Raw genomic sequence first — 21,666 nt, 5'->3', positions numbered from 1 at the left:
CCACAGCTGTTAGCACCATCACTCAGGTAAGTTGATCCACAAATTAATCATTGCACCACTCACAGTGCTGCCGCTTCCGGTGCCCACATAAACACCACAACACTCTCCCCCAGGCTTCTTCAGTTCCTTCTGAATCATCAACAGTGCCACTCATCACCCAGCCTCCCTTCTGCTGCCGCCTGCTGGTTGACTGCAGGCCCTTCTGCAGTGGGTGCCCTCCTGCTGCACACACGTACTGTGAGCTCCTAGGGACAAATTCCCAGAGTTGAGTTATGGGATCATTCAGTCCATTTGCACTTTGTTTTGCCCTCACATCTTTCAAGGTGAATACCAGGAAGGAAATGTTCTCAAAGTTGATACTTCCAGTCAAGAAATTTCTCTGTCAGTATCTTACTACTTCAGTTCCATTATTCCAGTAAGTTATCTGCTTAAGAGGTGGGAGATCATAGACATAAATAAAATTAATCAAATAAAAATGTCTTAAATATAACTATCTATAGAAGTGAAACTATTTTTAATGTGTCCAGTGCTCATATGCAAATTCATTAACTTTGATTCAAAAGTAGCAAACAGTTATCATAATATCCTCATCAAAACAAGAAAATTTAACTTTTATTGAAAATCCACTCTTTACCAGATGAAGTGCCGAGCCCTTTAATAAGAATTCTCTGTAACTGACAAGACCTGGCTGTGGATTACAGATCAGCAACCAGCGGTCTACAGTTCCCACATCAGGAGGCAGAGGCCTTAACCTCACATTTACTTGGCACTCACTACAGGGCACACTATAAAAACAGGGTTTCTGCAGATGACAAATAAAATCCCCGATAAGTACCACCTGTTCAAAGGAATATGACTGGTAAATTTGGGCCCAGGTTCAAATTCCAGAGTCCCTGGCTTAGGATTCTCTCAGAACTGCTGCTGCTGCCCAAGAGGCAGTGACAGGAGTCAGGTTCAGCCAAACAATTGAGAAGGTTTGTCCTCTGGGACCCCAGGTCTGGTGAGTAGAGACCAGGCACACCTACCTTCCAGCCCTCAACCTTGGAGCACATTCTGATTTGTTTCGTATTCCCTCTCTCCCCTGTCTCTATCTGTAAGTGCCACGTTTGCCAGCAGGGTTATCTGGGAAGTGTGGTTCTGGGCTTCTCCCTTCCCCCAGGACCAATGGACACCCCCTGTTGCTCTCTCCCAGGGGCCAGACCACTTCTGGTGCCCTCTGGTGCTAAAAACAGGTTTCAGTAAGGCAGCAGAACAGGCACTACAGCCAAGTGCTGGGAGCATCCCAGAGCCACACCCCTGTAGGAGATAACACGTGTATTTCACTTGTTTGTCAGATATTTTTAGTCCTTTGTCCATTGTCTGAAAAGAATGGAATTTTGGAAACATTTTCTTACACTTTCAGCACTTCTAGGCCGCACTGCCTGCAGTTTCACCATCCTCTGGTCCTTCCCAAAGGTCCTGGGTTCCTCCAAACAGACTGACCCTGAGCGCCAAAGTTTTCTTTCGTTTTATATCCTCTTCTTTTGTGATACTATGGGCTCTGGTAGAAACTAAGGAAAACAGTCAAGAGTCCAAGCACGCTGAGATCACTTTAAGAAATCAAAGGACACAAGGCACCTGCCTTAGGGAGCCCGTCCCCTTGGCCCTCCCCTCTCAAGAAACGCCCTGTCCGCCAGTGCCCTCAGGGATTCCGGGACTGGAAGGAAATGGCTGACACCTGGAGCTGAAAGGGCGTGGTTCCTCCCATCTCTGCCCCAGGGGACGGCTTGGCCCTCCCCATAGCCTGCTAAGGTAGAAGAGAGACGGCTTGGGTCAGAGGAGAGAAGTCTAGGGAAGAACAAGGGAGGGGACACTGAGAGGAGGTGCGGAGGCTGAGGGCCCACCTGGCTGGGATACCCGGCTAGAGGTGAGGAGGCAGGGATACCGGCCCAGAGGTGAGGAGGTGGGGACCGACAAGGGCGGGGACACTGCAGGATGGGGGGCGGGGACACCTGGCGGAGGCGACTAGGACCTGGGACTGGGTGGCGGGTGGTGGCGGGCAGGTGGGAGGAGCCAGCGGGCGGGGACTGGGGTGATTCACCTGCCCAAACGAACTCAGACTCGCCCCAATTCCGGACCTGAGTGGCCCGACCCTGCGGCGCCACTCCCCACCCCGAGCGGACTTCGGAACGGGCCTGGGACCCACGGGCGCCGAAACCCGGGAGGACGCGAGCCCGGCGGGTCTGTGCCCGGCGAGGATGCGCGCTCTGCCTGCCCAGAACGCGTCTGCCGGCGAGCAGCCGCCTCCCCCGGACTCCGAGGCCTTGCGGGACGCGCACGCAGTGCGGCCGGCGCGCAGGAGCGCGGTGGAGAGGCTCGCTGCGGACCGCGCCAAGTACGTTCGAGGCCTGCCGGGGGCCCATCTGGACCCCGCTTCTGAGGGCCGCAGCCCTGGGACGCCCGTGGGGCAGCGCTGTGACCCGGCTGCTGCGGCCCGCGTCCCCGCGCCGGTGGCGCGCAGGGCGATCGCGCGGAAGTCTCTGAGGCCTGACTCACTGGTCATCTACCGGCAGAAATGCGAGTTCGTCCGAGGGCCGGGTACCGACGGCCCCAGGGGAGGCCTGGTGAAGAAACTTTTCCAGGGACCGAGCAAAGACAAGGCGCCGGAGTCCTTCCAAACGCCCGGGGCGAGGGAGGAGAGCCATGCCGGCGGCAGGGAGGCCGCACCCGCAAAGCCTTTCCTGGTGGCTGCGACTGCGGCCCCAGTCGGTGCCGCGGGCCCAGAGCCCGGGGACCCCGCCCTGCCTTCAGCAGCGACCCCGGGGGGCCAGGCTTCGTGCGCTGGTAAGGAGCTGCTGGTGGCCAGACGTCGGGGGCTTCAGCGCTCGCAGTCAGACCTCAGCTCCCGCTACTCCCTGGCCAAGGCCGAGTTTGACACCTTCTTCCTGTACTGCGGCCTGGATCCCGAGGTGGTAGAGGCTCTTGGGAAGGACAACTTCTCCGCAGGGTCCGATTGTGTCGCCCTCAAGGTGCGTAGCGTAAGTGTGGCCACTTCCGACAGTGGCTTCTCTCGGCACAGCGACGAGGTCAACGATGGGCTGCAGGAGGAGGAGCTCGTAGAGCAGGTGCCCAGCACTACCTCCGTGGTCGAGAGAAATGCCCGCATCATTAAGTGGCTGTACACCTGCAAGAAGGCCAAGGAGACCCCCAGCCAGGGGCCTGCTTGAAGGCCTGCGTCCAAGGACACCAGGACCTCAGGTGCGTGCCCAAAAAGCTTGGGGGACAGTGGCAGGAGTCTGTGTTCAGGTTGCTGAGTAGGACTAAACTGAATGCCGTCCAATTATAACTTTCACTTAAAATAAAGCCCCTATGTTGGTAAGGGCCTAAGAAATGGAGAGGCTCCTGGTGGAATCACTGCAGCCAGACCAAAGGGCCCAGATGCAGGTGCTGGCAGACCAGGGCTGAATTTGATCGCCTGGAAAGGTCACACTGAGTTAAAAGAGAGGAAATCAGAAATATAAAAGATCTTGGGAGCACTTTTACTCCTCTGAATCATCATCCCCTGCTTTGAAAGTAGCCTCAGAGCCCTAGTATGTATGTGCACTGGGACAAACTTGCTGTGGAGCTACTTTAAGTCCTGTGCACCTGCAGCCCAGGTAGGTGCTGCTGTCTCACCTTCCATACCCCTTCCTGAAGGCCTTTACTTTGGTAAGAACTCTCCAAGGGATCTTTGCAGCAGTTTGGCATTGGTTTAGCAAGAAAGATCCTTACTTGGTAAAATTTTATTTAAATTTTTTTGAGGGCTTCTGTTTTTTGAACTGGAGGAATTGGACTAGATTGCATCAGAGTTTAAACTGCTATGATTCTAGTAAGTATTATTCAACATTCCAAACTGTCTTGATTCTGTAGTTTATTTGCCTCTGATGATAAAACAGAATAAATTTATTTCCTTTGAATACCAGTAGTATAGGTCTAACCTTCAGTTCTTCAGCCCGAGGGGCTGACGTGTGTTGATTCTCCATTGTCCTCTCAGTCCCTGTGCCATTTGGGGAATAGCAAAGAGAAGGCCATTTTCAGAGTTTTCTTTGAGAACTAAGGATTTAGACACAGTAACATCTTTTGTTTTTTCCCTGTCACCCTTCAATAACAAACAGCTTGCTATAAATTCTTTTTAAAAAATCATTATTTTGTCCGCCACTGTGATACTAACTGAAAGCACAACATTGGCCTGTGGAATTGTGGAGGGCTGCCGCAGAAATGCTTGCACTCAGTTCTCCTGTATTGAAGACGGGGAAAAACCCAAGAACTTCTCCAAGTGGCCTTAGTACAGAGGTGAATCACTGTTTTGTTGAACATGGAGGACATTTTACTCTAAACTCAATCCCCAAAGAATGTAAATAGGCAAGCAAACTTAAAGAAGTAACTTGTACTTTCCATTGAGTTGTTTGGATCTGAAGTGAATGGATGCTGACAGGGACATGCCATGGTGATGCTGTGGGCATCCAGAGCAGGTGCTGTCCTGGGGCATGTGACCTGGCAATGAGTGTCCTCAGGGCTTGCCTCTGTGGCTATGTGCCTCCTGTGTTTTTAGTCCAGGCCTTCTTGGTCTGTGAAACAAAGGGAGCAGGCAGATGGTGTCCAGTCTTAGCATTTCATTTCTGCAAATCAATAATTTGTGTATCTATGTTTTGAGATCAAACCCTGAAAAAGGAAAGCAAGCAAGTACTGCTTAATGGACAGTTGCGGAAGCAATTGTGAAGGAATTCTCCAGGCGGCTGCAAGTGGAAGGGGGCTATTTGTGCTGAGGTGACAAGAGGACAATGTGAAAACAGAAGCCCCTTGATCCCTCCAGACCCCATCCATCACTGAAGAGAACTTGGATTTAATATGCAAAATAACCTTCCCAAGCCTTTTTAGGCTTGAATATATGAAAAATATAAGAAGTTTAGTTGAGCTGTGAGAACGTGCCCCTGTGCTAAGGGCAGATCATTGAAGCAACTGGAAGAGTGGGGCTGGTGTGGGAAAGCACCCAGGGAGGGTGGATGTAGGACAGAGGTTCACCGCTTCCATTACCCACCCTGTTTCTTTCTCCAGCTTCGTCCTGTTTATTGGAAGGAGGAACAAGTCACTTGCTTTCTGAGCTGTTGTTGCGCAAGCAGGGCTGAGGGGTGTTGATTGCCTGTAGCATTTGGGAAATAGTGAAGAGAAGTTATCCTGGCTTCTGCCTAGCACTGGCCATCACCAGCTCAACACTGAACTCACAGATTTGCTCCCCCAGAAGTACAGGCAGGCTGTGCTCCTGGAAAGTACAGTGCTGCCCGGAGGGCTGTGGGCAGAGTGAGCCTCCTCCAGCTCACCGGGCGGCTGACTGCTCAGCACCACAGCCCCCTTCATGCTGCCACCAGGCTTGTTTCCTCTGAGAAGCAGGGTCCAGGGGGCCAAGGCGCCTGAGGCCCACAGCTGGGCTGTGCACAGGGGCTTTGAGGTGGCCCCTGCTTTCTCCACACAAGTGACTCCTCTGGAAGAGTTCCCTGAGCTCTACAAGATGTGTAGCCAGGAGCTGGGCTCTGCCTTTCCTGTAGTTTGCCAGAACACTTGTGCTGCAATTCTCAAAAGACTCATGTTGGGATTTCATGAACAATTTAGAATAATTGAGATGAAAGGTAGGCTTTATAAGTAAATAATTTAAATGTATCTTACACAGAGGTTTCCCCCTTGGCAAACAGAGCTTTATAAATTTTAATAAATATATTCCATCCAGAACAAAAAATTTATACATTCTTGTCACATGGGTAAAAATGTTTGCATGTGAGATTTAAAAATATCAGAACTGAAACATGGCTCATAGAGTCTACATTCTGACCACTGAGGACTATCGAGTAATGGACCATTATACCTGGACACAGGGGCAGTCCTGGTACTCTCAGAGTCTCTGTGTCTCTGAGTACAGTTAATAAGAATTACTCTTTGATTCCCTGGCTCTTAGTTACCTTCTGTTCTTAAACTCATCAAATTGAATACTTCCAAAATTTAGATCTTTCTGATTCTCATCTTTTACATAAAAAAATATAACTTACTGGTTATGTTAGAAACTTATTGGGCTGGGGATGTGGCTCAAGCGGTAGTGCGCTCGCCTGGCATGCGTGCGGCCCGGGTTCGATCCTCATTAGCACCACATACAAAAAAAAAGAAGATGTTGTATCCGCCGATAACTAAAAAATAAATATTAAAAAAAATTTAAAAAAAAAAAGAAACTTATAGAATAGGAACTTGCCCTTTGGGATAATTACAGATAAACATTGCTTAATATCAAGACAAAAACTTTCAGACCTTACAGACCCCTCCACATTTCTCTTTGATAAAGAAGGATAACCCATAGAAGCCCACTGAGAACCTGTGGGAAGAATTAGATCTTTCATTGGAAAGATACAGTGGCACCCAACACATGGACAGGGGCACTTCCTTTGCTCCTATCTAGGAAGGGCTTCTTCCTTTGCTCCTATCTAGGAAGCCCTACAGGAGCACAGTGTGGGTGAAAGTGGCTGAGGGCTATAGGGCCATCTTTCTTGTCTCCTGGACAGCACCTTAGAGATGCTGCTCCTTGAAAAGCATGGAGCTGTTTGCCTTCCAACATGAGAGGGGCCTCCTGCCTTGATCTCTGTTTTGTCCCCCAGGCCTGAGCTTAGGTTAATGTCAGCATGGCCTTGTCAGCATTTAGACCAGTTGTCTTCACTGTACTAGGAGTAGTAGGAGGCACAGAGGACTTTTAGATGTCCAGAAAAAGGCCTGCAGGAACATGGAGATTTGTTCTGACAGAGAACCCAGGTGACAGAAGTCTTATCAACGTATTTTCAACTTTAAAACACAAAAAGGAGATGCTTTGAAATGAAGAGATATCACAAACCCAAGACAGCAGGGCCAGGCTTTGCAGCAAACATTCTTCAGCAGACAGGAGCTAATCATGTTTGTTCTTTTTTTACTACTCAGGAAACAGACCTTCCTGGTGACAAAAGGACCCCTTGATGTTCTGGATGACTTGAAACCCCAGGCCATTTGTGCAGTGTGCCTCAAGGACACATGACTACTGCTTTTCTGGGAATGGAGTATCCTGCTGACAAAGCTTGCTGACTGCAGAAGGGTTGGCATGCTGAGGAGGAGGTAGAAAGGTGATGGGAGATTTGCCCAGGGTATCGTTTTTACTGACTTGGTGACAAAGAGATACTACAATGCATTTTTACAATATTTAATTTCTTTTTAAACAAAAAGGAGAAAAGCATGAAATTCAAGCATGAGTGGCATGTTACTTATTCCTTTTGACTGGTTGGTCCAGGTAAAGTTCTGTAACCACCAAGAAGCTTTCTGGTTCAATGCTGTGGCTGACAGCAGACACACTTGGTCTTCAAAGCTTCACTCTGAACTACAAAGCACCACTCACTACCAACTGAATTTTCCCAAACAGCATGACTGATCGTCTTCTTCCATGAGTGAGGAAGCACATTTAGAATCCCTCCAGGACAATAGGGTCAATACCACTCCCTACTGCTAGGTAGTAGCCATGTGGAAAGATGCAGAAGAAGATATACAGAAGCAAAGGTCTTGCTTAGTAAAGAGCTTTATTGTCCCTGGACAGTTTCCTGAGAGTTGGTGAAGATTCTTTTGGTCCTCTTGTCGGGTCTGAAGTGGCATTCCCAAGCAGAATGCAGGCAGTGCCCCCATTCTCATCTGCAGGGGAGAGACATCTGGCCCACACGCACATGACCCCATGAAATAGGAGCTCTTCGTGGCCCAGGCCCTGGTCTAGTGCACACTCCACACACCATGGACTCACCTGGATTTGGCATCGTTCCCTCTGCAGAAAGCATGTTTTACAGGCAGGGATGGGATCTGATATTGGGGAGACTCCGGGATCTGCATGTACATGGGAGCTGCTGGGGCCCTGACTTAACGTGCTCAGGGAAAAGGGGTCACAGATTCGGAACCTTTCAAGGGAATCTTCTGTCCCTGAGAACCAGAAGAGAATTTGTCACCTAGTCAACTCTTTGAAAGCTTACCACATTTTATCAAAATATATCTCTTCAAAAACAAAATTATTCAAGGGAAGATTGTGGGAAGAAATGGATATCTCAATCATAACATTTCATAATAATAACATTTTAATATATTCATGTATTTGCTTAAAAATTGTGACTGTTTTATCGTGAGAGCAGATCTCTGAGTTTCGGTTGCTAGTCTCTGGGCAGTTTCACTTTACTTTGTGTGGCCGTCAGTATATCATTTCTGTTGTAAATTAGTTTCTTCTTGTCTTGTGACTGCAGTGGGGTGCTGGCCACTCTGCAGGGTGCTCAGTCCTGTGGTTTGTTTCCACATGGTTCCAGGGAAGAGTTGAGAAGCAGCGCCTGTTTGAGAACGTGTGCCCTGGTAATTGCTCTGCAGTGCTGCTGTTTTGCTGTTCACTGTATTTCATTTAGTTTAAAGGACATCAAAGGTGAGATCTTTCATATACCCACATCTCTCATTTTCAGATGTCCCACTAATTTTATATGTGAATGCTTTAACTGAACCCTGCATGCCTTTCTGCTGTCAGAACAGAGTGACTGACAGCCGAGGTCACACTCGCCTTTCATAAAGTGGATGAAAAATATGAAACCAATTGGTTTCCACTTGAAGCCCCCAACATCTTCCAGAATCATCTTTGCTTTCAGTGGTGGCATGGGAAAGAGAGGAGTTCACTTGAAGTGAATCCTGGAAGCAGATACCAGAGGGGAGGCCTGGGGAGTGGATAGCAGGTGGTGTTAGTGCAGAGGAAGCAACCTGGCTGCCTTACCCCTCCAGATGCATTCCTCAGCTGCATGTGCGGGTGTGTGGCTGCAGGGAGACACTCTGTCCTAGCCCTGAATTGCCCCAATTGCTGAGCACCTGAGAGTCCAGCTGCTGCTCCATCTACTTACATTCCACAAGGCTGAGCCACAGGGACTGCTGCAAGAGGCTTTCATTTGTCCATGAAAGAATTTGCATACATATAATGTGATAAAAAGTCAGAAGGGAGACAATGATGGTAGAGCAAAGACGGTAACTCAACCTCTTCCTCTGTGGTTGCAGACTAGCACTGCCCCAGGTGTGCACGCACTGTTCAGCTCCCTCATTCTACATGCATGCAAGCAGTTACAGCAGGCCATTGGACTCTGCCACGCCCAGTGGTTCAAGGTTCATACTTGCTGCCCATGGTGCCCTAAAACACCATGCCACAGAGTTGCTGGAGATATTTCTAGTAGGTCTTTCCTGCACACACTTGCAGCCAGAGTGCAATATTTTATACTCTGTATTAAAGAAATAAAGTATGTTTTGCATCTCCATCTGTGAGCAAGGTCAAACTTTCCTGAAGGGAGAATGTGCTCATTGTAATCCACAATCCCTCCAGTCTGTGTTTCTGCCTTTCTTCTGGAATGTTGCCTCCTGGGCTACCAGCAGCAGTAGAGGAAGCACCCCAGGCTTGGTCTAGGTGGCCCTTAGGCCTCCCGAGATGAGCTGCAGTGAAAGCCACATGAATATTTAGCACTTTGTCTTGCACTGTTTTATCAGTCTTTTGCTTTAAAAAGATTCTATGTTTTACTAATATTACCACTGGAAATCTGGCATAAAAATGAAGGCAATTTTTACCTTTCTCTTGAGCTCTCTCAGGGAGGGCAAGCCCTGCTGTCTTGGGCTTTGTGTGGATTGGCTGGTAGGCAGGTAAGGGAGCCTGTCTGCTCCTGCTGCACTGCCCAAGCCAGATGGGTTTCTTTCCAGCCTTGCAACAGCTATGTCTAATCTATGCCAGCACCCACAAATGGGCCTTCTTAAAGAGAGTAAGTGCCTCAACTCCATGTTTTCTTGAAGAACTCCACCACCCCCATGGCCACCTAATAGCAGTGGTCATACTTTTCAGTTACCTCTTGAAATTTCAAGAAGCAATAGAGTTACACAAAGTGGCTAGCTGTTTGAACATTTTGTGTTCACTGATGAATTAGATACATTTACACAATCTTTACATGTTCCAGATTGAATATCAAACAAGTAGGAAATTGAATGTCTCAGCCTGCAGCTTGTAGGCTTGGCCTTGGGAGTAGCAGGGAGCAGCTGCCGGGGACAAGTCACAGAAGCACCAGCAAGTGTGCCGCCTCCCTCATCACCTCTGTATCTGTGCCTCAGACTCTGAGTAACTGATATCATTAGGTTATCTCCTTCAAAATAGTCACTAACATTGGAATGCTCTCTTAAGACGAAGCTACATTAAGCCATTAATAATGATTCACCTTTGAGTGAAAATAGAATATTAATTTCTTTAGAAATTGAGAATCAACTAGAGGCTCAGACACAGAGAAAACTGGGTTCTGGCTTCAGTAGACCCTATGAGGTGCTCAATTTGAGCTTAAGTAGGACTTTTAATTACATAAGTTCCAGAACAGGAAATTATAAAATTAATTAAACCCAAATCCTTGCTGTTTACCTTGTGGTATCAAAACAATGGTACACCTGAGCAATAGTGACTTTAATCAGGGATGTCACTGAGGGCAATGGAGAATTCACTACATGCATGTGTCAAGGAGCCCAACACTGCACTAGGTATGAGGGTTTCACACAGCTCCCTGCCATCATGGGACTTCAGTTCCAGGGGGACCAGGTATCCAATAAGGAAAGAGATGATGATGGATGGATGGATAAATGAATAATGTTAGATGATGATGGATGGATTGATGATAGATAATGATGTATGGATGATGTTAGATGATGGATGGATGATAGGTTATAAAGGAAGAAAAGATAGACTGATGATGGGTGGATGATAATGGATAGGTGATGGATGGATGGTAAATGATTGATGATGGGTGGGTGATAGATGGATGATAGATGATGGATGGATGGATAATAGATGATTGATTGATGATGGGTGGATGATAAATGATAATGGATATTGATAGATGATAATAGATGGGTGGGTGTTGATGATGGAAAGAAGACAAATAAAGGGAGGCTGGCAGAGAAGGAAGGGAATAAAGCAGAGTTAGTGAAGCAGCAAGTTGTGCTATGAACCTGATTATGAGTTTATTTTGCCCTTCTACTTCATGGTTTCTATTTGGTGGCCAATCTACCTGAATCATAAATAGGACTTAAAGTCTACATCATATAAAATAAACCAAGCAACAGCAAAAGAGAACAGGCAGATGTTTAAATGGCTTTGTTTTTTTCTATGAGAGGTTTATATCAATCTTGAGCTTTGAAGTTTGAACAGAAGAGAAAGCAGAACACACTGGCCTCAGTACAGCCAGCTTCTTGCTCAGAAGGTTGTTGGAAGGCACTGACAGCTGCCTTTGCGTTTTGAAGGGAGTCTACTTTTCAACTTAGGGAAAGAAGTAAGAGTCAATGTGATTCACAGCCTGTGAGGTCTTTCCTTATCTTCTGAGCATAGCCTCTCAGACACACATGGAGGTAAACAGCAGGTGCAGGCTGGGGCACACCAGGGCAATGCTGTCAGGATTCAGGGGTCCTGTCTTCTCCTTAGCATACTTGGCAAGTCAGGACTGCAGCATCACAGAGCAGAGGGAATGTGTCCAAGGTTCCCCTGAATTCACACCAGCCCCTGGAAAGACTGCATGAGGTACCAAGAGAGAACCCAGGTGGGCATCTGGTTAACTGGCAGAGACCCACTTGACCAGGACTGCAGAGGATCATTTTAGCCCGAGACCCACACTGGCTTCATGAAAGAAGGTTCGAATCGTGAGAAACCACTAGGGAGTTTTAAATTAAAGAGACAAGACTCTAATTACCTTTAAACCAGCTCCAGGATGGCTCCTCCTAGCTCCAGCCTCAAGCCACCTATTGTAGTAGTGAGGTTTACTGAAGAGGCTAGTGAGAGAGAGAGAGAACACACCAGGGAGTGGACTTTTATTGGGGAACAAAAAATTCCGGGGAAAATCCCATCCAATGAAGGTTAAGGGGGGCAGCATCCCAAGGTCGGGGGCAACGATTGGGTCTTCGGGGTAGTGGCCAGACATGCCTCTGCACGGACAAGCCCTCGGACCTGGAGAAGGGTGGGGAAAACTCTGACACAGCTGTGCCTAAGCGCCTCTCGCCCAGCCAGGGAGGTAACAAATCACATGTGAGGATGGCCTCCCACAGGTCATAGCTAGAAATTCCAGAGTTCAGCCCTCTCCTCTCCTAGGAGGAACTCAAGGCTCAATGCACACACAGCTGCCCAGCTCCTGGTGGCCCAGAAGAAAGGCAAATACTCCTCCCTGCACTGCTCCTCCTGGAGCACTGTTACAGGGAGCATGGCATGAGTAGGGCCACCAATGGCCCATGTGCAGGGATCTTCAAGTTTTTGCACCAAGTCCTGGCTGCTGTACGCCCTGAGCGGGAGTCTGCATTAACACATCCTGATGACAAATTCCTGCCCTGACTTTATTCCACCTCTGAGGAGACTGTATCAGAGACACTGGAGTCACTTTCCACTGTTAGTGCCGTCTGGTATTTCACTCTGGCCCTGAATTTGGGCAGCTTAGGGTGCTTCCTCCCTGATGTAGGTGACCCTGAAGTTAGGATCCAGGTGCTGGAAGTTTCTGGACATGAGGGACTGGTGACATGGAGTCGTTTGTGGGCTGAATTGTTTTAATCTTTAATTGTGGGCTGAATCTGTTTTAATCTTGTGCTGGGTTTTCCTACAGCCATGTGTCCAAAACCCCTGCATATTTCTTTGAGAGTCACCACTAATCACTGTGTAACAAAGCTCCTCTAGCACATAGGCCATTCAGGAGTTCTATACAGGGTGTATGCATGTGTGCATGCCTGTGCTCACATGCTGGTGTGTTCTTGTGTGCACTCACGTGTGTGTTCTGCCCTGTTTTGGCATGCTAGCTCCTGACTGCTTTGGCTAGGATTCCAGTGATTCATGCACACCTACAAATAGCTTTCTACTCTTAGCTGCAGGAAGACCAGTGCCTGCTTTTTAGGTCTAGATGGTCCCTGGCAGCTCAGAACATACTTATGAGGGCTTGGATGGGTCTTGTGAGAAAGGCAGTGGCCTGTAGCCCTGGCTGGTTTCAGGGACACAGCATAGTGAGGCTGACATTCACAATGTGGACAGCTGCAGCACTTAGTCCTCTGTACACTCACAACTCCAATTCTAGGGTACTTATCTGATTTTTTTAATATATATATTTTTAGATGTTGATGGACCTTCATTTTATTCATTCATTTATATATTCATTCATATATATATATATATATATATATATATATATATATATATATATATTATTCATTCATTTATATCTTGAACCCAGTACCCCACACATGCCAGGCAAGCACTCCACCACTGAGCCACAACCCCAACCCTTATCTGATTTTTTGTATGTTTTGTTTTTATGGTTCCATTAGCTCATTTTTAATATTCAGATTTTCTAAATATAAATGTAAAGTATATAATGTTATATGAGAGCTTGCATCTAATACTTCACCCTTAGACAGAAAGTTCATTCCTACTGTAACAAATCATGATTCTAATCAGAAAGCCTTTTTTTTTTCTGTTTAGAGTAAGTTACAAAACAAGAATAAAGACAATGAATACCATCGTTATTAGTAAGTCACAGGCTTCAAAGCACCTTCCACTGTCTGGAGTCAATGAATTGCCTGAGTCTCTGCACATGGTAAGATAAGAGTCTCACCTGCCCAGACCATAGGCAGAAGCAGGGAAAGAATCGCAGGCTTCCACATGCTCATAGAAGTCAGGCCATACACCTCCAGGGCAGTGGGAACACAGTAGTACTTATGCTTAGGAAAGGTAAGCAGTGTACACCGTGGTGCCCTGGGTGTACCTGGGTGCCCTCTGCTACACATCTGTTAGTTCAGGATGAGAGAGGCTGGCTACACCTCTGCTATAAACATAAACACAGATGCTAGAGAACACTACAGAGGAGATAAGAGGCATCATGTGGTTTCATGTTAAATTACAGAGAGCTAATTCCAGAGTTAGTCTGTGGCACCCTCCAAGGGGTCTCCCTTGCCTCTGCAGGATGACACTTGATAGAAACACCTTCCTTGTAAATTGTTGGTGTTGAGAGATACAACTGGCACTTGCTTTTGCAAATGGATGTTGTGAGGTAATGGTGACCTCAAACCAAGAGGTCTGGGAATTCAAAGGAGGGTGCCTTTCAGGTAGGAGCAGCTTTAAAAATCTCTATTAAAAAATTAGGTGCTGGTTGTCGGTATATATTTTTTTTCTCCTCAAGGTCCACTTGGTACAACTCCAGACGTCACAGAGAATCTGTAAAATGTTGGAAAGCTTTCAAGATTACTAATTCGCAGATGAGCAAACTGAGGCCTTGTGAGGGCCATGACCTTTACAGTTACTGGCCAATGAGAGGCAGAAACTCCCACCCACACTTGCTGGCCCTCATCTTGTGCACTGAATGTCACAGAGTCCCCTCCCTGGTCTTCTTCTGAAGGAGCCACCTCAGTAGCTACCATGTAGAACTGGTTCTGTAAATGCAGTTTTAAAACCAAACTATGTATCTTTAATGTTCAGAGCAAAACTTTGCAATTGTCAGAAGGAAACATAAGTGTAGTTGTCTTAAAACAGATACAGGCAATATTTACAGGTAGCCAGCTTCTGGCAGACATGAAGCTCCAAGCCTGTAGACTCTCCTGGAGGCAGCATAGTGCTGCTTATATACTTCTGCATCTGGGAGCAGACTCCTCCCTTTTGAGTTAGATGCTGACTCTGCCTCTGACAAGGGCTCACCTCCCCTGTGCTCTGTGCCATCTCTCTTTCCCAAGACACGGCACCCCAGGCATCTAGTTCTTAGCACTGCAGCCTCCTCTGGTTTGCACTGTGTCCCAGAACCTGTCTGAGCCTCCTTTATCTCCAAAGAGCCATGCCAACATCACACATCTCTTCTCATTAGTGGATTCTGTTGTGGTCTGAAGAAGTGTCCCCTCCAAAACCCATGAGAAACTTAATAGTAGCTGTGACAGTATTAAGGGGTGGGACCTCTTAGGTTGTAAGGGCTTCTCCCTCACGAGTGGGCTGGGGCCACTTTGAGATTGAGTTCAGAAGAGAAGAGGAGCTGCTCTTGAACCAGGTACCCTAAGGTGACATGCTGCTCCAAGGCATAGGACAACACTCAAGACACCTCTGCTCCTTCCTCCCACAGCCCTGCTGGGCATGGGTGGTCTCTGGCTGTCATTCTTGGCACAGAAGTCCACTGTAGTTGCAGAACCCCTCCAGTGCAGTGAGTGTCCTGTGGAACCAGGATGTGGGTGCTAACCTTGAGCCAGCCTGTTCAAGTCCAGCAGCTATTACCATGTAGGGGAGTCTGATTGTCCAATTTGCTTGTGCTGTGTTTGAGGTGTTAAAATGCACGATCCTTAGGAAGAAAGCAAATGTTCTACAGATTTAGAAAGTTCTCTTTCTTCAGTTTTGCATTTGCATTTCAAATGCATTTCAAATACATGTATTTGCTTTATCATGACATTTTAAGGTGATCTGAAGGAATATCAAAAATATAATTCTGCAAACTACTCTGCAACACAAAAATTCTAATTACTCTCATTTTATCTTAAATGTAAGATTGTGAAGCACACAATTCTACAAAAACATCTTTAACTACCTTTTATGTTTAAATTTAACAAACTGGTTGTGGAGTTGTGGCAGAATACTGCATTGCCGGTGCTTTTCTGAAAGAAACCCTGAAACTGACTTAAAAAGAACAGGAACCAAAAGAAGCAAGGGAGGCACTGAGTTCATCACTGTGTAGCGTGCCCTGGAGTATCCAGAGCACCCTATTATGCAGAAAGTTTTTCTCCCATGGGCCACTCTGTCTCTTAGAACTGATATCATAATAAGTGTCTAAGAATGTGGACACTTCATAATGTCAAGTGAATCTGACCCCCAGCATGACCTAGTGAACTGGGTAATGGAATATGGTCATAGGGAAACTGAGATATAAAATACCATCTTATTGTCTCAAAACCATACCCTCAATAACATACAATGCTCAACAATTTTATAATCTGTAAACAATAATTTCTGTTAAGCCAATCATTCCTCACTGTGCCTCTTTAGCTTTTCAGACAAGTTTGTATTCCCAATCCCAACACATGAGAAAGAGAACCAGTAAGTCAGAGGAGAGGGAGAACAGCTGAGAAATCTCATACCAAGCCTGCTGTTTTCAGAACACCATCTCTGAGGTCGTTTCCATAAAGCTGCCTGACTGCAGGATGAATACGTCTTTTAATGTTAGGATTTCATGAACTGTTTTTGTCAATTTTATCACTGCTATGACCAAAAGACCTGACAAGTACAATGTAGAGGAGGAAGAGTTTATTAGGAGCTCAGTTTATTAGAGGTCTCAGTCCGTAGATGACCGACTACATAGCTCTGGGTCTCAGATGAGTCAGGACATAATGGAAGCAGGGCACATCAGAGGAAAGCAGCTCAGGAAATGGCAATCAGGAAGCCGAGAGACCTTTGCTCAGCAGGGATAATATATAAACTCCCAGGGACCCACTTCCTCTAGCCACACCACACCTGCCTACAAATAACACCCTGTTAATCCATTCAAATGGATCAGTGCACTGATGAGGTTAAGGCTCACAAACCAATCATCTCACCTCTGAGCTTTCTTGCATTGTCTCACACTAAATCATAAGATATACGATGCCTGAAATTCATCCTGTTGTACCCAGAAGAGCTGTCCGGCTGCAGCAAAATAACCGGGGGGTGACAAACAACTTGTGTAGATTGATACAGCAGGAGTAGGAGCCGTTTATTGCAGGACAGGAGCAGTATTTATACATTCCACACAGCTTATCTAATTAGCATAAACTAGATACATCAGTCAACCAATAAGGAATCTCCACACTTAATGGCTCCCTGGCGTTACTTCACAAACCACTCCCTCTGGCAAAATGCCAGGCGCCATCCTGACTTGTTTACAGACTCTAACAGTAGGTGGTGTTTGGACACTCTTTGTCCTTCAGGTGCACATGCATTGGGCATGGTGAGTTTGTCCAGGTAAACGTAGCCCATCATTGCCTCACCAAGGCAGAGGTCCTGAAGATGGTAGTGTAGAACATCCCAGTCCTCTCTGAACCATGTATATCAAAGACCCTGGAGCACCCCAATGTGATTCAGATATTTCAGGTTATTAGGGCCCTCAAAAATATCTACATCATGATGGAGTACGGACGTGGGGAACAGCTACTTCAGTATATTACATGCAGTGGCATGCAGGAGCAGGAGGCCTGGAGAATCTTCTGCAGATAATGTGTGCCATGGGCTACTGCCATGAGAAGGGTGTCATGCACCAAGACCTGAAGCCAGAGAACATCATGGTGGATACCAGAGGCAATATCAAACTCATTGACTTTGGTCTCAGCACCAGGTTCATGGCTGGGCAGAAGCTGAACAATTTCTGGGGTACTCTTACATACCTTGCCCCTGAACTTGTCCTGTGGCAAGAGTATGAGGGCCCCTAGTGGACATCTGGAGCCTGGGTGTCCTATATTTTATGTTGATAGGGAGTTGCCCATTTATGGCAAACACCACTCAGGAATCTTCTGGGCATTGATTCTGACTAGGGATGAAAGTGTGCTGCTGAGGGTGCCTGGTGACTTACTGTGACTAACAAATCTGCTGATGAGGATCATTCTTGCAGGATACCACATTCTTCACTCTGTCCCATCAAAACATGAAGGCTCATCCATAAAATACTGACTGTGAACCCCAAGAAGAGGCCCACAGTCAAGTAAATCTTACAGCAGTCAAGGCTGAGGCAAGGTGAGCAGTATATACCCTGTGACTGTAGTAAGGCACTTACCAAACACCCAGACCCCACAATCATTACAATCCTGTTTTATATGGGTTTTGATCCATGTCAAACCTGGGTGTCTCTGGCCAAGAGAAAGTTTGATTCAAAGATGGCTATACACCTGATACTGAAGCATCAGAAAGGCCAAGGTGTAGGGTGCTATCTGTTCTGGGTCACCTAGCAAAGATTGTGGAGGGATGGAACCCAGAGTGAGACTTGGAGGCACTGCTGGGGGGGGGGCCTGCAGGCAGGAAGTGGAGAGGAATGGCAGGCAGGCTGGCACTTCTGATGCCCTTCTGCCCTAGCCATTGGAAGCCTGTGTCTCCAAGGATTATGTCTCACCCATGCCCCAAGGATCTTTCTGATGTCCCTGTCCTCTCACAGAGGAACACCAGGGAGCCTGCCCTTTGCACCTTCCCCTTGCCCTGTGAGCATCAGTTGCCCAAGGAGGCCCAATGGCCACATCCACAAGGCAAGGCCTGGCAACAGAAATGGCTTGAAGTGGGTGAGGAAGAGTGTCACTACCTGTGTCAAATGACTGTGAACTGCATGCCACGTGTCAACAGTAAAGTGGCTTCAATAACAGAAGAAATGTGCCAGATCCATAAACAATGTGGCTCCAGGGGAGTGGAGAGCTGAGCCAGACAATGCCAGCAGACAGCCTGAGTCTCCTCTGTCCCCACCTGTGTAAGATGTCAGACTGTTCTGTCTGGGACACTTCATCCTGCCCTGCCCCTCTGTCCTTTCCCCCATTCTTCTGAGATGTTTCTTAATAAACTTGTTGCAGACAAATTGTGTCATAAAATTATTGTTCCAATAATATTTAGATTTAAATGTAGGCTAATTAAAAGAAAGGTAGGGCCTCAGAGTGAGGGCAGGGGCCCACCAGCCATCTGCTCTAAGGCCTGGACCACTGTGCCTCCTTCTGCAGTGTGGATACTTACTAGCCTTTAGCCAGAATAGATAAGACTCACTCATCTTGAATCTGTGTAGTTGGTCACTCACCTTGAGTCAGTATAGATCGCTACTTGCTTGACCTAGTACAGACAGACTTGCTGTACTGATCTGATATGGATGGAGTCTCTCCCCTTGAGCCAGTGTAGACATGACTTTTAGCTGGTGACCTTGGCCAGGAGGAATCCCTCCCTGAGGGTTGTGGACAGGGTGAGTAGCAGCGGTTGGAGAAATCACTTCTGAGAAGGCATGAGTGTCCTTAGTGTTCTGTGGCATCATTTTCATAATAATGTGTACAGGGAAGAAAGAGGTGAGCCAGTAGGCAGGGATGGGCATGCCTGCAACAATAGTGGGTGCTTCTGCATCTGCCAAGCAGCCTCCCCACTCATAATCATCTCATCACTGTTGCTAAACGTATTGGAGAAGGAGTACAGATGATTTCAGTAGTGGAGATGTCAATCCTTCTTTTGGATGCAATTTACTGCTTTTCAGCCACCCACAATTGTGGTACTTTCCTTCAAATTTCCACCTAGGATGCAGGTAACTAATGCAGGTAGCCATTGCTCAGAATAAAACCCACTATCCTGACATTGATATCTAGGTCTGTGTGATCTTCCCTAGGCCTCACATGCTCCACTGTGGACACGTAGGTTCCCAGGCTGCCTCTGTGGTTGTCGACTCTGTTTATCTAAGTGGCTGGACTCCTCCTGTGTGTCTCTGGTCACCTCGCCAGGGAAATTGGGTGTTTCCACCTCACACACAATCATGCATGCTTCTGTCTTGATTCCCTGACCCCAGTGGACCACCACAAACTCATTGCACAGTATGATAAAGAATAGAAACTTCCAAAGAGCAAAGTTTTACTATTCTGTGTCCTATTTTATCAGCTGTATCTAAAAGAATAATTGGTTTTTCACAATAAAAACTTGTCTTAATGTGTTCATTAGATTTTTTTTTTGTGTGTGTGTATGTAACAAGAATCATCTGGAGTAAATTAAGCTGGCTTGCTATTTGTTGGGTTAAGGTGGGAAGCTAAACCAACAAGACTGAGTCTCAGGAAAGTTTGCTGGGAGGCAGAAATCAAGATCTTTACTAAAAACTCAGGCTTCAAAGTGGAGCCAGAGGAGGGTAGGCACAGGAGGGTAGGGTGAAGGAAGAGCTTTGGAGGGAGGATGGCCATGGCCAATTGGATTGCTCACCACAGGACTGTGGATGAGGCCCTGGCTTGTTATCCTATGGACATGTTCTGGAGTTTCTTCTCAGATGGCATGCTGCCTTGGAGTTGCATTGTGGACTCTGGCTCCATGTGTGTGCACATGAATATCTGGGCCCATGAACACATTCCCAGGTGGTGCAGGTGAGTCCTTGTAGATTGGATGTCACATTTTAAAAGTCTCCACCCCTGTCATTGATGACCTTTCAGGGCCAGAGCTGAAGAGAAGGAAAACCCAGCACTACCTGAAGTTGGAAGGAATGGACCATTCTCCAAGGAGGCTCATTCTGCATAGGGCAAATGTTGACACAGCAGAGTGAATGAAGAGTTGGCTTTTGAATTCCTGAGTTAAAATTCTTACTTTGCAAAGCACCTGGTGGGGAAGGCCTGGTAGGTTTTTGTTTTACTTTATTTTTTGCAAACAGAATGACCTAGGAAAGGGGAGGAAATCAGGGAGCAGAAGTGAGGGAACATTGTGTTGGGAGTCTTCCCTTGTGAAAGAGATGATCCATAGTGTAAAAAATGAAGGATCTGTGGCATGGGAACATTTACAAATCAGAGCAGGAGCTGTTCTCTCAAAATACCAGGCTGTACCTGGCAAGGTAGCATGCACCTGTAATCTCAGCAGCTCAGGAGGTTGAAGCAGGAGGATGACAAGTACAAAGCCAGCCTTCTTAACTTAGTGAGACCCTAAGCAACTTAATAAGACCTGTCTCAAAATTTGAAAAAAAATAAATAAACAAAAAGGGCTGGGGATGTAGCTCTGTGCTTTAGGGTTTAGTGTGCCTGGGTTTAATCCCCCAATCCCCCCTGCTCTCCCACACAAAACAAACAAACAAACAAAACACCAGGTAGAATCTGAAGGATGGGGTGCTCTGAACACATCTGTTTAGCCCTGCACACCAGGGGACTCTCCTTGGCTCTTAGGAGCTGACTCAACAGAGTCCCCCAATAGGCCTCAGGCCTAGAGTGGGTTGGTGCTGTGTTATGCCCTCAGGCCTGGGAGAAGGTGCTCAGGGATCTATAAGAGAATGTTCTGGAGTGGCTGGAGTTTGGGCCCAGTAACAAGGGAACCATGTAGACTTGGGCCTGGAAGTGGATGTGGAAGCAAAGTAATCTCTTGTTCTTGGTTTAGACATGAAACTAGAAGAGCTGGTTGAATGCCATTTTCTCCTTCAAGTCTTATTTCATATTAAGTATTTCCTTAGCATCTCTCTTTATTTCCCTGCATCTCTCTTAGTAATATACTTTGAGCAATTTACCTCACTGTGTAAATAATGCCAGTTGGAACAGCTTCATGAAGGCTGAGGTGCACAGGTCAAGGAGTAGAAGGCTCCAGTCTTCTGGAAGAGACATCAGGAAATGACCAAGGCCAACCCATGTAAAATCTCTGCTCAGGCCTCTCAAGCTTGCTTTTCTCAAACATGTTTACAGTCACATCCTCACAGAGGGTCGTCAGCTTTTATCACACTGCCGTAAATAAAGTCATCCATCCAAGACAGGGCCCACTTTGTTTGGTTCATCTTCTCTGGTTAGGCTCACATAAAAGTCTTCTTTACACTGTAGTACCTAGAAAATCAATTTATTTTAAAAATTTGGTATGTTTCCTTTTGTCAGATGATGGTGCTTATGTGACCCAGGCTTCTGTCTTGGCCTGGGAGGCAGGTGACCTCC

General features: G+C 46.8%; 1 protein-coding gene across 1 annotated transcript; it reads left to right on the top strand.

The window, feature by feature from the left end:
• Nucleotides 1-2,237: 2,237 nt before the first annotated feature.
• Fam110c (family with sequence similarity 110 member C) lies at nucleotides 2,238-8,476 on the top strand. Its single transcript, XM_071601215.1, has 2 exons — nucleotides 2,238-3,237; nucleotides 6,967-8,476. Exon 1 carries the CDS (start codon nucleotides 2,238-2,240, stop codon nucleotides 3,204-3,206), a length of 969 nt encoding a protein of 322 aa, XP_071457316.1. The 3' UTR covers nucleotides 3,207-3,237; nucleotides 6,967-8,476.
• The last annotated feature ends 13,190 nt before the right edge of the window (nucleotides 8,477-21,666 follow it).

The sequence above is a fragment of the Marmota flaviventris genome, chromosome 14 (assembly GCF_047511675.1).
Source record: "Marmota flaviventris isolate mMarFla1 chromosome 14, mMarFla1.hap1, whole genome shotgun sequence".
NCBI lineage: Eukaryota > Metazoa > Chordata > Mammalia > Rodentia > Sciuridae > Marmota > Marmota flaviventris.
This window is presented reverse-complemented; position numbering and strand designations above follow the sequence as displayed.